Consider the following 13,556-nt stretch of genomic DNA (forward strand, 5'->3'; position numbering starts at 1 on the left):
TTTTTTTTTTGGAGATTTTCACTGTAGGGCGCGTGCGCTCGCCAGACAGACAGAGAGAGACATAGAGACAGAAAGCGAGAAATCACCCCCCAGGGGGGATGGTCACGCCGCAATCCCTTCTCCTCCATTCTCCTCTCGGGATCTTGGGCACGCACGCACACGCGCCCGGTGTGAGTTTTAAGCCACTGGGTCCGGGACACGAACCGCGGTCGACTACGTGGGAGTCCAGCGACATAGCCATTATGCTAACTGCTGGTTCCCAAGGTGACCAAGCTTAATTAGGAATCATCCTTTATGCCAATCTGAGCCTGAACCCTGAGGCAGAAAGGAACAATTCATGTCATGTATTTCACTGTCCTAAAGTAATACGTAAAGTTCTATTAAAAAGACAAGGGGATATTTGTGATATCAATATCAGTGAGTCAAAATGGAAAGACATGAAAGGAAGCTAGATCCAAGGAATCACTTTCAAATATCAAATATGCTGTGCTGTATGTAAAATGAGAGGGCCTGCTAGTCAAAAACCTTCAGCCAAGATTTCACTCTGTTTGTAGCAGTAGGACAAAGGGCCCTTTCTAACAAAATGAGCAGTAGAATGTATTTATTGTGTCACCATGCTGTAACTAAGCATTTTTTTTTATTTCGGTCCAACATGTATTTGCTGAGGGTCTCAGAAATGCTCAGACTTAAAGTCTCTTCACCAGACTTATTTTATTTTATTTGAGAGAGATTTTGCTGTAGGGTTCATGTGCTCACCAGACAGGGAGAGACAGAAAGTGAGAAATCACTCCCATCTCCAGGGATGATGGCTATACTGAAATCCCTTCTCCTTTCTCTTCTCAGGATCTTGGGCATGCATACACACGTGCCTGGCATGAGTTTCAAGTCACCAGGTCTGGGACTCAAACCACAGTTGACTACATAGGAGTCCAGCAACATAACTATTATGCCATCTGCTGGTCCCCAGATTTATTATTTTTAAGATGTGGTTTCATTTAGAAATAAAGTAAGTATGAATGCAGGTAAACTCAGCTGCTGTGATAAAATAAGATGAAAGTGTTTTTAAAAATATGTCCTACATACAATATATCAAAATGCACAATGAACTGAAGCTTGGATTTGATGCCTTTCAGAAGACAAGAGATAGAAGGTTATTGCTTGTTTGTCACCCTGTCAGCATAAAAAAGATGCCCAGCCTATTCAAGAAGCCCTGAGGAAGTGAAGAGGAGCCTGGCCTGGGCACAAGGCCCCACAACAAATGAACTTGAACAAGTTACAAAAACTTTTGGAGACTCAAAGGTCTTCATTTGTAAAATGGATATAATCATGATAGTGTCATCTAGTAGATCCAGTGGGAAACTGGATGAGGTATTCTAAAATCTATTAAATAATCATATCATGCTGTAAACATGTTGATTAATATTAATCCAGAGTTAATATTAATCAATATAATCAATATTAACGCAAAGTCTTTCTCTCTGGCTCAGCTGGAACTGATCACACTCTCGTCCTTGCTTGGTTAGGCTCTGAACATTCCTCTATACATAAACAGGTCTCACAGTCTCACAGCATCTTTTGCATTTGTGATAGACCATGAGCTTCTTTTAACCCATCTTCAAAGCAGCTAGTGTAGTGCATGGTGCAAAATAAACACCAAATAAATGCTGGTTTTGTGCAATCTCCCAACCTGAATCATACAGACATTTGGGGCTGGATCATTCTTTTGGAGGGGTACTGTACTATGCACTGTGGTAGATTGAGCAGCATGCAGAGCCTCTACTTATTAGATGCCAGTAACACCCTCCCTTCCATTGTGACAGACAAAATTGTCTGCAGCCATTGCCAAACACCTCTGGCAACAAAACCACTTCAGTTGAGAATCACTGGATTAATGAATTAAGATCCACTGTACTCAGATAAGGAGACTAGAGACCTTCCCATTTCACCTAGTGATTACTGGAACCAAGTTCATAACCTCAATATCTGGGCCTGGCCTTTGATCTTAAGAGGTTTCCTAATTGTGATTTGTCCATACCTCATCTGTGATATGTCCCCCATCAGTGAAGCAGGATAGTTCTACCTTCAAAAACCTATCACAATCACTTCCTTTTCTATGGCCTCCACCCTTATGCAGATTTCTACCACCCCACACCCATATTCTTGAAGGAACCTTCTAATGGGGATTGGTTTTAACCCAGGATCCAGGGAGAGCCTGCTCAGAATAAATCATGCCACATCCATCCTTAGTTTACAGTCTCCAGCAGTTTTCTGACTCACTCAGTGTAACAGTCAACATTCCTCAATGACCCTATGATCTTCCAAACATAGCTCCTATTTTTCTTCTTAGACACTAAAAGTTGGCCACAATGGCCTCTATGTGGTCCTTGAACACTAGACTTTGACCTCTGGTCCTTTACACTTAGCATTCCCTTTGCTCAGAATATTCTACTGCTGCTTAACCACTGGGCCTTATCTCTCACTGACTGTGGGGCTTTACTTGAATGGTACTTTCTTAGGGGTGATTTTTCTCAGTCCGCCCTATCTAGAATTGCCACATCCTTTTCTGCTTTATTTTTCTCCTTATCATTTACTGCACTCTAACCTTCTATTGAGTTGTTGGAAAAGTCATGATACATTTTTGCAAAGAAAAACACTGAAAAATTATATCATGACTTTTCCAACAACCCAATACATATTTTAATAAGTATCTGGTTTAATGGCCTTCCCACTAGAAAGTGAATCAGAATTTTTTTGGTTTATTTTATTAGTTTATCCCAAGTGCCTATTACAGTGACTAGACATCATAGGTGTTCAATAAATACTTGGTGAATGAATGACTCCATGCATAACCAGTATGTATGAAGCCTAGGTGGACCCATCAAATAATTCCCATTTTCTATCATCTTCATCACACTACGGGTGACATGCTTTCTAAATAATAAGTCAAAGCAACTTGTTATCTAACCCTAGGCTAGAGTTACTCATGTCACAAAATAAATCTGCTTCCCAGACTGCAACAGAGAGGAAGGGCCCAGATAACATCTCTCTTCGCTACACAGGCCTGACTAGGGAATGTGCCAATGAAGTGTGAGGTGAGGGAGAAGCTCTTCACCTCTGGTGTACAGACTTCCTGGGAATAGATTTTCCTTTGCACTCACTCAAGAGGCCACCTTCATCCAGCTACAAGGCATTCTCATTTTTCATCTCCCTGATTATGCAACAGCAGTAGTTCACAGACCACAAAGCATCAGAATCCACCTGAGAAAAGATGAAGGCACTGCCCAACGCAACCTGCCTGAGATTTGGCTGACCCAAGACAGAAAGATCCTTCAATAGAAGAAATGCAGGCTACTCTGTACACAGGCTGCAAACGGGAAGATGAGATTATTGTGAAGTGTGTGTGTGTGTGTGTGTGTGTGTGTGTGTGTGTGTGTGTGTATGTTACCTCTTGTCTTATCTTGCCAGTCTGTAATGGCTTGAGCCTAAGGAAACTTAGAGCAAATTAAGGGACTCACTAGAGGCCCGGCAGGCCCTGATCTCCAGAAAGATCCTTTGTGCGGCAGGAATACAGCTGGTTTGAGTTTGGCCACTCACTAACAGTTCACCATTGTGTGAACACTTGGGGGTTTCTTGTATGTGAGACTAGAGTGAAGAAAGGGGAGAGGCAGGGCGACTGTGGGCCACTGATGCTGGGAAATGACGTCCTGTGTCTACACAATGTGCAATTGGATTACTGTCTGCAAGAATTCTTCATCCACTCCTGCAGTAGTCAAGCCAAACCCACAAAAGACAGAAAGATCCTTCAATAGAAGAAATGCAGGCTACTCTGTACACAGGCTGCAAACGGGAAGATGAGATTATTGTGAAGTGTGTGTGTGTGTGTGTGTGTGTGTGTGTGTGTGTGTGTGTGTGTATGTTACCTCTTGTCTTATCTTGCCAGTCTGTAATGGCTTGAGCCTAAGGAAACTTAGAGCAAATTAAGGGACTCACTAGAGGCCCGGCAGGCCCTGATCTCCAGAAAGATCCTTTGTGCGGCAGGAATACAGCTGGTTTGAGTTTGGCCACTCACTAACAGTTCACCATTGTGTGAACACTTGGGGGTTTCTTGTATGTGAGACTAGAGTGAAGAAAGGGGAGAGGCAGGGCGACTGTGGGCCACTGATGCTGGGAAATGACGTCCTGTGTCTACACAATGTGCAATTGGATTACTGTCTGCAAGAATTCTTCATCCACTCCTGCAGTAGTCAAGCCAAACCCACAATGACTTCCCTATGGACTCACAAAGCAATGGTTCCTTTCTCTCCTGTTTTTCGTCTATTATTATTTTTTTTTAATATAAACTCTACTATAATGGCGACAGATCTCACTTTACCACTTACATTTCATTTCAGGAGCTTGTAAGCACATTCAGGCTGAGGTTTTATAGAATCCACAATGGGGTAGGAATTGTCTCTCCCCTTCCCAAGCAATTGGCCTTTTCCTCCATGAGTTATGGATAGAGAGGGGCAGATAGAGAGAACAATATTCTAGGAGAAAGGAGGTGAGTCATGTTCTGGCAAGACTGAAGCAGGAGAGAATACACATTTCCCTTAGAAGTGTTTGTAGTAGGGTAATGAGGAGCCACAATGGTAACAGCCCACACACTTCAGCCAAAGTTCAATTTCTGGTTAATGTAAATGCCCCTTGGACTTGACTTCAAGAGATGCATATGCTTGAGGAAAATCTACACAAGTTCAGAGCAGGGACAAGTAGAAGAAGCTACTGGGGTGGAGGCTAGGAGATGGGCTAACTCTCTGGCTCACCTGGCCTGGGGCTTCTGAGTCTAGAAGGCTGCAGAAATGTGGCGTACACAGGAGCTGCATCCCTGGTGGTGTTCCTCACACCCACCTGCAGCATGTCCGCTCTGAGCCCCTCCATGGCAGATGCATATCTCTAGGAACCCTGTCTACCTTGAGCAGGCCTGGCACAGACCAGGTGCCATCCAAACTCTTCAATATGAAGCAGAGTGAACGCACATCCAAGTTTCACACTATGGTGCTGAGCCTGACACGTGTGAAGAGCAAAAAGTGAACTGGCACCTGTGTGTTTGATCTGAGGCAGTCCTCTATCTGTTCTTAGGCACTCGTAATCCCCAAGTTGAGATGAGACTCAGCTCCACTAGTAAGCATTGAGTTTTTCCTTCCTCCACACCACTTTAGGTAGCCTCTTGGATTCCAAAGCACAGATCTGACTCACTACTCATGTTTCATTTGTTTGGAGGTCACAGAGCCTGAGAGTCCCCTGGTGAATATCCACCTGACACATGATGTTTTCTTACTCCCTGTCCAGCCAGGCTGTGCTCCTGCAGTGACAGGAAATTGGCTGTCTTGCTCTGGAGACTGAAAATTGGGGCAGCACCTCCAACCACTGACCAGTGGAAGGGTCTGGTAGTGTCAGGTGTGGCTGTCAGTGTCCTGTGTTAGCCTGACCAGGCTTCAGCTCCAATAACTTCATTAAACACTAATCAAGGTATTGCTGTGAAGGTATTTTGTAGATATGGCTAACATCTACAATTGAGCGACCTTGGCTAAAAGAGATTGCCTTGCACAATGTAACTGATTCTCATCTATTAGTTGAAAGCCTTAAGAAAAAAGCTGAGGTTTCCCAGAGAAGAAATTCTGCATCAAGGTTGAATCAAAGAAATCCTGCCTGAGTTTCCAGCCTGCCTGTCTGTCCTATATATTTCTGACTTCCCAGCCCCCATAACAGTATGATCCAATTCTTTAAAATAAATCTTTTAAAATATTAAAATAGCTTATAGTTTCTACTTCTCTCGAGAACTCAGCCAATACCAGGTCAGGTCCCCATTAAACTCCAGCAGGCACACCCAGCTCTTGGAAAGAGGGATGTGAGCACTCCACAAGGAGACTTCGAAAAGTTTATGAAAACCCAATTAAGGAATGAGCTTATTTTTGGTGCAAAACACTTTGAAATCCATGCATAATTTTTCATAATATGTAACTTCCTTGATCTTTTTGAAGACTCTTTGTATTTTTCTCTTGTACAAAGAGGATTAATTCCTGCCTCCCATCTCCCTGGAATGTTCTTGGGAATGGGGAATAATGACGCTTGGCGATGGTTGACATCTATATCATTATCAGATGCCACAAAACTTAGAAGTCTTCTGGAGCAAATGTTCCTCTCCTTTCAATTTCACACCAGGCCTGCAATCTTTCATCAAGGAAGCATGCGGACCTGGGTGAGAGACTGGGATGCAACTACCAAAGGAGATCACAGGCTCACACCAAGGAGCATGATGTTTGTGCTTTCCCACAAACAATACCAATTTGATTTGCTTTTATTTTATTTGACTTTGTTTTTTTTTAATTTTCTAGAGTATATGAACTCACAGAAAGAAACAGAGAGAAAGGAAGACTGAGAAATAAAGAGAGAAAGCATCCCCCATGGAGAATGCACACACTGCAATCCCTTTTCCTCCATCTCTTCTTCTTTGGGGGATTTTAAGCATGCACACACAGTGCCTGGCATATTTTTCAAGCTGCCAAGTCTGAGATTCGAACAGCACAGTCAGCCCTGTGGTATCCAGCTGCCTTAATCACCATTCTACCAGCTGGCCCAATTTGACTTGATTTGATTTGATTTAAATTCCAGAGTAGCACTGTGAGAAGAGACACATTTGTTTGTTCAACATTATTCTCACTTCCGCACTCAGTCTCCTTTTGAAGCTTTCTGAGTTCAAACTGGTTTTCCCAGAGCTGACCCAGGCTGGACTCTAAATAAGGGCCAGGGCATAGCTCTCTCTGCTTATTGCAGGTTGGAAATAATTGCAGTGCCCCCTTGCCCAAGGTGTTTGCTCTCTCTCTCACACACACATCACACCACAATCTCTCTATGTCTCTCTCTCACAGACAAACTGTCTCTCTCTCTCTCAGATACATACACAATCTCTTCTCATCCACATGTGCACACATTGTCTCACACACAACCTCTTTCTCACACATGCAGATATGTAGATACATAATCTCTCTCTCTCTCACACACACACACACACACATGCTCATGCACACAGATGTATTTCATGTAGGCAGAAATCAGTCTTGGGAGGAGAAATGCTTTGAAATGTTCACCTTGTTCTTATCACTCCCACCATGGCCATGTGGGCATGTATAGGATCAGGACTCCATCCAAAATAGAATGCATTCCCTGTTTCCACCACAGCCTCCTACAAAACACTGTTGTTGCATTTCACACAACATGACTACACTGCATTCTTCTACATCTCAGAAATACATACAGTTAATGATCCATGAAAACATTCTATCAAATGAGTAGGATTTACAGGTAACATATTTGCATACAATTATTAACTTCCCTTGGCTTTGGTATCCTGGACCCTAAAACTGCATTTTCTACTGAGGTCCTTTTGGAATTCCAGAAATATCCAAGATGGGGATGTCTTGAATTCCACTTAAAGGACCTGTGTTATAGCACTATTCAACATAAGTTATTCACATTTTTAAAATAAACTAGGTGCACAGAGGTAAACTACATCTCAGAGTCAAGGAAACTTTTGGCACCTCCCATCTTGGCACATCCAGCCTCACCACTGACGTGCCCGCTAAGGCACTGCGCGTTGGCACCTTCATTAACGCCACACTAGGAGCTGACGCAATGGTTTCCAGCACTTGTAAAACATGACACTTATAATAGACATATTTAGCATTAAAGCACATATGTAACAGAAAGGCCCTATTCTAGCTGCAATCGAGTGGAAAATGCTCTGGGTATGGAGTCAAATACCCCTGGTATGAATCCAAATTCTGAGTCCTTTCAAGTGGTGATTGGGGTTAGTTGGAAAATGCCTGATCATAGAGGAATTTCTCCTCTATCAAGTGGCCACCAGCATTTCTCACAGGTTGCTTGGAGGGCTAATGGACTATTGAATATAAAAGGGCTACAGAGTAATACGCTGTGTACAGTGAATGTATAAAACTGTGTGGACTTCTTGTGGCTCTATAGCAGATTATGCAACATTTATCCTTTCTTTATCCTGATATTTTATGTGATTTTTATTCTTGCATATATACGGGGTATTATATTATAATTAAAGTTAATTTTACTTTTCAAAACAACATCTAATAATACCAAAGACTAAGGGAAGGGAGTGGGCGGTAGAAGGTGGCTGGAAGGAGTAACTGGAAGAAATATTTAACAGACAAAAGAATGTAAAGTTCTCTGTTGGAAAAAAAAAAAAGGATCTGTAATTTTTTATTTATAAAAATAAAAATTGTCAAACAAAAAAGAAATGTTTTTGAGTGCTGAGGACAGTTCTGCATTTGATAATACATCCACACGACAGCTGCTTTTTCGTGACAAACTCCGGCAAGTTAATAATTATGGGGGACATTGGAGCTTGACTAGAAGTGTAAGATGAGAAAAAACAGCATTCATTGAGAAAAGGGGACAGCAGGGTAAGAGTGCAAGTCAGGGTGGACAGCGTACAAAGTAGATTTGTTAACAAAGTCAAAATGACTTGGACATACGCTACACTGCCTGGCCACTAGCTGACACTCTCCCTCCATAAAACCATAAGACAGCCTTATTTTCCAGGCTATAAAACCTCAGAAATGAAGTCTGCCATATGTGGGCAAGACCCCCCTCCTGTGGAGCCCTCATGCCTGGGAAATGGAATTGAACACCACATCTTCAAAGAGAGTTCTTGGTAAATATACTACCGGTTTTACAACCTCTATCCTCTATACAAACCACTGGAGAACACATTTTCTCAGCTCTGCCCAATGTGACCGCTCAATGGCCTCATTTTCTGAAACAATCTTCAGAGAAGTGTGACTAACTTCCACTCTGCCTTGTCAAGGGATAGGAAAACAGAGGTCAGGGAGGACAAAGTAGTCTCCTTACCTTGAGCCATTCACCTGGCTAGGGTTGCATTCCATCTTGATGGTGACCCTGGCTGGGGGTTGAGACAGCCAGTCCTGCTGAGGGACACGGGGGCTCATCTTGGATGTCTGTCCATAGTCGCTAGAGGAGGACGCAGTCATCTCCGTCTTAGCCAGATGTGGTGTTCCGTAGGCGCACTCAAACAATGACTGATCCTCACTCACAACTGATAATGCTTCCTGGACGCCAAAAGAAACATATATTCAGGATACTCCAAAGGACAGCCATGTTTGCAAAGTTACTGATGTCAGAGTCATTTCTAACTGGGACTAGATTTTAGGTAGTTTTTAAAGATACCTATTTCTACCTCCCCTCCCCCAAAAAAGCACCTTGTTTTCCTCCCTCCAGACCATAAGAGTTAGAAATGGCTGGACCTTAAGAGTTAGAAAAACTTTATGCAGGTCTCAAAGCATCCCAAGCTTGACTGCAGCAGGGAAGATAATACCCACTTTAATCTCAACTTAAGGAAGCTGAATTCAAAGGTCTTAGAAGACATCTAATTTCATGTGTCATTATTTGACAAATGCAATCTATAATTCAAGTAGGCAGGGTACAGAACGGTCATGAAGATTAAAAAAGAAATGTGAAGGCTAACACCTAAGCATCTGGCAAAACTGCCACATTCCCAGGAGACTTTAAGGAAGAGGTACTTAGGAGAGTGAGGGGGAAGGACAACCAGACAAAGATTCAAACTTTTCCATTCTCAGATATTAGCTGAAATAGAGTTTCAAGTGAAGCTTCCATGATGGTGAACATCTGGATGATAAATGAACAAAAAAAAAAGTTGTGAATTATCCAGATGCCTCCAAATACCAGAATGTTTAAAATATCTGCAGTCACTGACTAGCTTGTTTTATTCTTTACTTTCGAATAATATATTTGCTCTTTTGTATGATTCAGTGAGAAGAAACAGAAATTTGTCCTTTTTCACCTATTTGAATGATATATTGTGAAACGACTATCCAGAGTAACTTGTTTTCTGTAACAGAAAGAAGATCCATGTGAGAACTCATTTTTATTTCAGTTCTTTGACATACTTGGTATTGCTGTCAAATAATGAAAAATGAACACTCATTTATTGTTCAATAAATGGAACTTTGGATCTGGGGTGTGGGAGACTGTGTAGACCTTCTAGTCCAAAGTTCTTATCTCCAAATGAGAAATCTGAGATTCAGACAGGTCCAGACCTGCAAGCTGGCCAAGGTCAGCCAGAAAATTAGTGATGGGACTGACTTGTGTTATAATCTGCCCCTCTTTGTCCTTACAGACCTAGATATAAATATAGATATAGATATAGGCACACACATATATCTGTATATATATACATATATATTTATTGTATATACAGATATATGTGAGTGTATATAAAATATACTGGATTGTATGTCTGTATACAGAATATATTGGATTGTGTGTATGTGTGTGTATATATATATATATGTATATATATATATATATACTATATATGAAAAAAAAATATGGGGTATATGTTTAAATTAACATTCCTTTTGTTCTTTGACTTGACATTTAAATATTTAATTTGTAATAAATATATATGTATGAATAAATAAATACATGTGCATTTAATATTTAATAAATATATATGTATGTATATACAGATATATGTTACATATATCTGTGTGTGTGTGTGTGTGTGTACGTTCTGGAGTGAACTCCTTTCCTTCTTAGAAGAATCAGAATTGCTAGGACACCTCTCCCAATTTAGTGTGTCTTTGCAGTTATGCCCACACCTACCCCAGGACCAAACTTTTCCCTAGCTCCTCAGGTACACAAACTTCTGTATCTGATCCCCTGCACTATGAATCAGTGAAAAGGAAGAATTGAAAGGACCAAACTCAACACTTTGGCTCCCAGAGCGGCAGTCAGGTGTCTGCATGTGTAAGCCCCAATCCTCAACTTCTTTAGAGTACCTAGAATTACAACCCTATGTGGCACTTCATTAAAGACTAAACTGAGAGCTTAAACAGTAATGCAAAGTGCAAGAAAGGGCGTGGGCCGGTCAGAGAGCCAGGCTCAGGCACAAGGAAAATAAGTGTATGAGGCATCTTGAATAGGCAACAAAATCTAACACATCGGCAAACAGAAAAAAATGTGAGTAAGCAACACAGGAATTGAGTGTGTAGAAGCAGGCATCCCAGTGTAGGGGAGCCTGAATTTTTTGGCCATCTCGCTGGTCACACCAGAGTGAACAAATCTCAGGTCTAAATGTAGGTGTGGGCTTAACACTAAAATCAGCAGCATGGACCTAGGGCAGTCACGGTAAATAATGTAGACAGAAATGATTGCTTCTTAAATAATTTTTGCAGAACAGATACTCCCTTGCCATAACATTGAGCACAACAGTTCTATATATTCAGGACAGAAAAAAAGGTTGATGGCTGCACCACAGCTTCTTCCTGGACCTACAGACTTGACCGTGGCTTAGAGGGGAATAACACACTGAGTAATGTTAGCTTTGGCTCACCAATGCCAAGAAATATGAATAAATGTGTGATTTACATCAGAAATCGGGAAAAACAGGTTCCATATAAGAGACAGGCAAAATTTTAAGTTACAAACTTTTTTGTTGATGTCAATAAAAAGTAATAACTTAAAATATTAGTATAATGATATTCTTAAAAACAAGGCCAATGACCAAGTAAATGTAGCATAAGAAAAAGGAAAACAAAACATTAAAACTAAAATGAGGTTTGAATGTGTGTTTGTAGGAGGAGGAATCCGTGCTCACATCTGGCAAAGCATGATTTCAACACATGGTCTTCTAAAGAAAAAAAATCAAAGTTAATTGAGATCAATTTGGGGGGAAGAAAAACCCTGCAAAGCTAGTGATAAGAGAGGCACACATCCTGTCTTCATATCTTAAAATTCTTCTCAAAGTTAGAGAAGAAAATGAGAAAAGTGATGATATCCAGAATAACAAAAGCAACCACGCAGTTGCTTTTGTTCTTTAGAGAGGAAGGTTCTAAAAATGAGGAAGCTTCAGGATAAACATTTCAAAAGGAGTGAAATATAGTCCCCCATGCTGAACAGATAGAGCAATCAAAAAAAAAAAAAAAGGCCCTAAAATAAATGATTCCAACTAAACAAAGGCTGCTGAATACCTGTAATTAAGTGCAGCTTTGGAAAAGAAAACAAACAAATAAATCACATGTACACACACATACACACTAGTCAATCATTTTAACAATGGCAGTTTAGGTTAAAAAGAAACTGTAGTTTTCAGAGACCTACTTCAACAGGAATGATCACTAAAGTTACTGCTATTCTTCAAAAGAAAATCCAGCTACAGACCCACAGTGTATTTGTTTTGTTGCTTGACTTAGCTTTATATAGGTTTCTTCATCCCTTTGGTTAAAATATGAATGACAAAGGCTAGTCCCAACAGCCCTGGGACTTCAAAAGGAGAGAGGCTCTAGCCCGATAGCATTAAAACCAGAAAGGAATACTGAACACAGGCTGGTAACCAGAAACACATGAGTCTGTGACTCCAGTTCTGGTTTCCCTCCTTGTCACATAGTGATCCAGCCTCCCTACCTACTACTTACCTGCCTACCTACCCACAGTGTCATCAGTGCCCAAGTTAACATACCCAGGTTATTCTTTCAGAACCATCAGCAAGCTATTCTGGCTGCTCTATAACACAGCATTTGAAAAATGTTAAAACCTGACATAAATGTGGCATAATAATTTAATATGCCTGCCTGTATGTTACTATAAAAAGACCTGAACTTTAGAGTGGAGTGTACCAGGATGGGGCTGTTTTTCTGTAGCTCCAGGAAAGCTGGGATAGTATGATGTGGCAAGTGGCAGTCTACCAAGGCCATTTTTTTTTTTATGAACTTAAGAGAAACACATAAATTCTAAGCAAATTGCCCCCAAACAAAAGGTACTGCTGTGTTAGTACCATGATGTTTATTACTGCATTTCTGTACTGAATGCATCAGAACCCTACAAGGGCCCTTCCTTTGGATTCGGATCACAGGTTAACAGTTCACCTGTAGTTCCAGAAGGGCAGTAGGATGTAGGCAGATTATATTTCATATATTCCAATCCTAAAATGTCTGTCTGTTTTCAACTAAATTTGGTTATAACAAAGGATTCAAAATACTTAGATTAAGAAGTTAGAACAGAAAAATTTTAAAGTTTAATGGTCTTTGAATGCATACTAACATTTTCAACAAAAGACTCCAAAGATCCTGACACCATTTTGTAACAGATTAATGTTTTTGAGAGACTCTTATATTCAGGTAAAAAAGTTAGAAAATGAAGTCTAAGTTTTGATCCAAATTTGCTTCCAATCTGTGATCTCCAATGTTCATAAAAATTCTATATTGTTAATGCAGAGACTACAACATATTACATGTTCTTAAAAATCTGTAGTAAAGTGTTAAACTGAGAACATTTTAAGAATGGCCAGCTCTTCCACAGCTGGAGCAAATGAGAGTGCAGAGTGAAATGGTCTTTCTATGGTTTTGAAAAATTAGGAGATGGCCCAACTAGGCCTCTGAAGAACTGGATATCTAAATTTATCTTCAGTTTCCTCAAGTCTTTCTATGTAGTATAATTATTTGATAATT

At 40.7% G+C, this 13,556-nt stretch overlaps 1 protein-coding gene across 2 annotated transcripts in view; it reads right to left on the bottom strand.

Moving 5' to 3' along the window:
• Positions 1-13,556, bottom strand: part of ERG (ETS transcription factor ERG) — a 139,306-nt gene that overhangs the window by 70,605 nt on the left and 55,145 nt on the right. For both annotated transcript variants that reach the window (XM_006146287.1, XM_006146288.3), the window contains exon 2: positions 8,920-9,137. In XM_006146287.1, coding sequence (XP_006146349.1) covers positions 8,920-9,137 — 218 coding nt within the window. The remainder of the gene's footprint in view (positions 1-8,919; positions 9,138-13,556) is intronic.

Source organism: Tupaia chinensis, unplaced genomic scaffold (assembly GCF_000334495.1).
Source record: "Tupaia chinensis unplaced genomic scaffold, TupChi_1.0 Scaffold000175_1, whole genome shotgun sequence".
NCBI classification, from domain to species: Eukaryota; Metazoa; Chordata; class Mammalia; order Scandentia; family Tupaiidae; genus Tupaia; species Tupaia belangeri.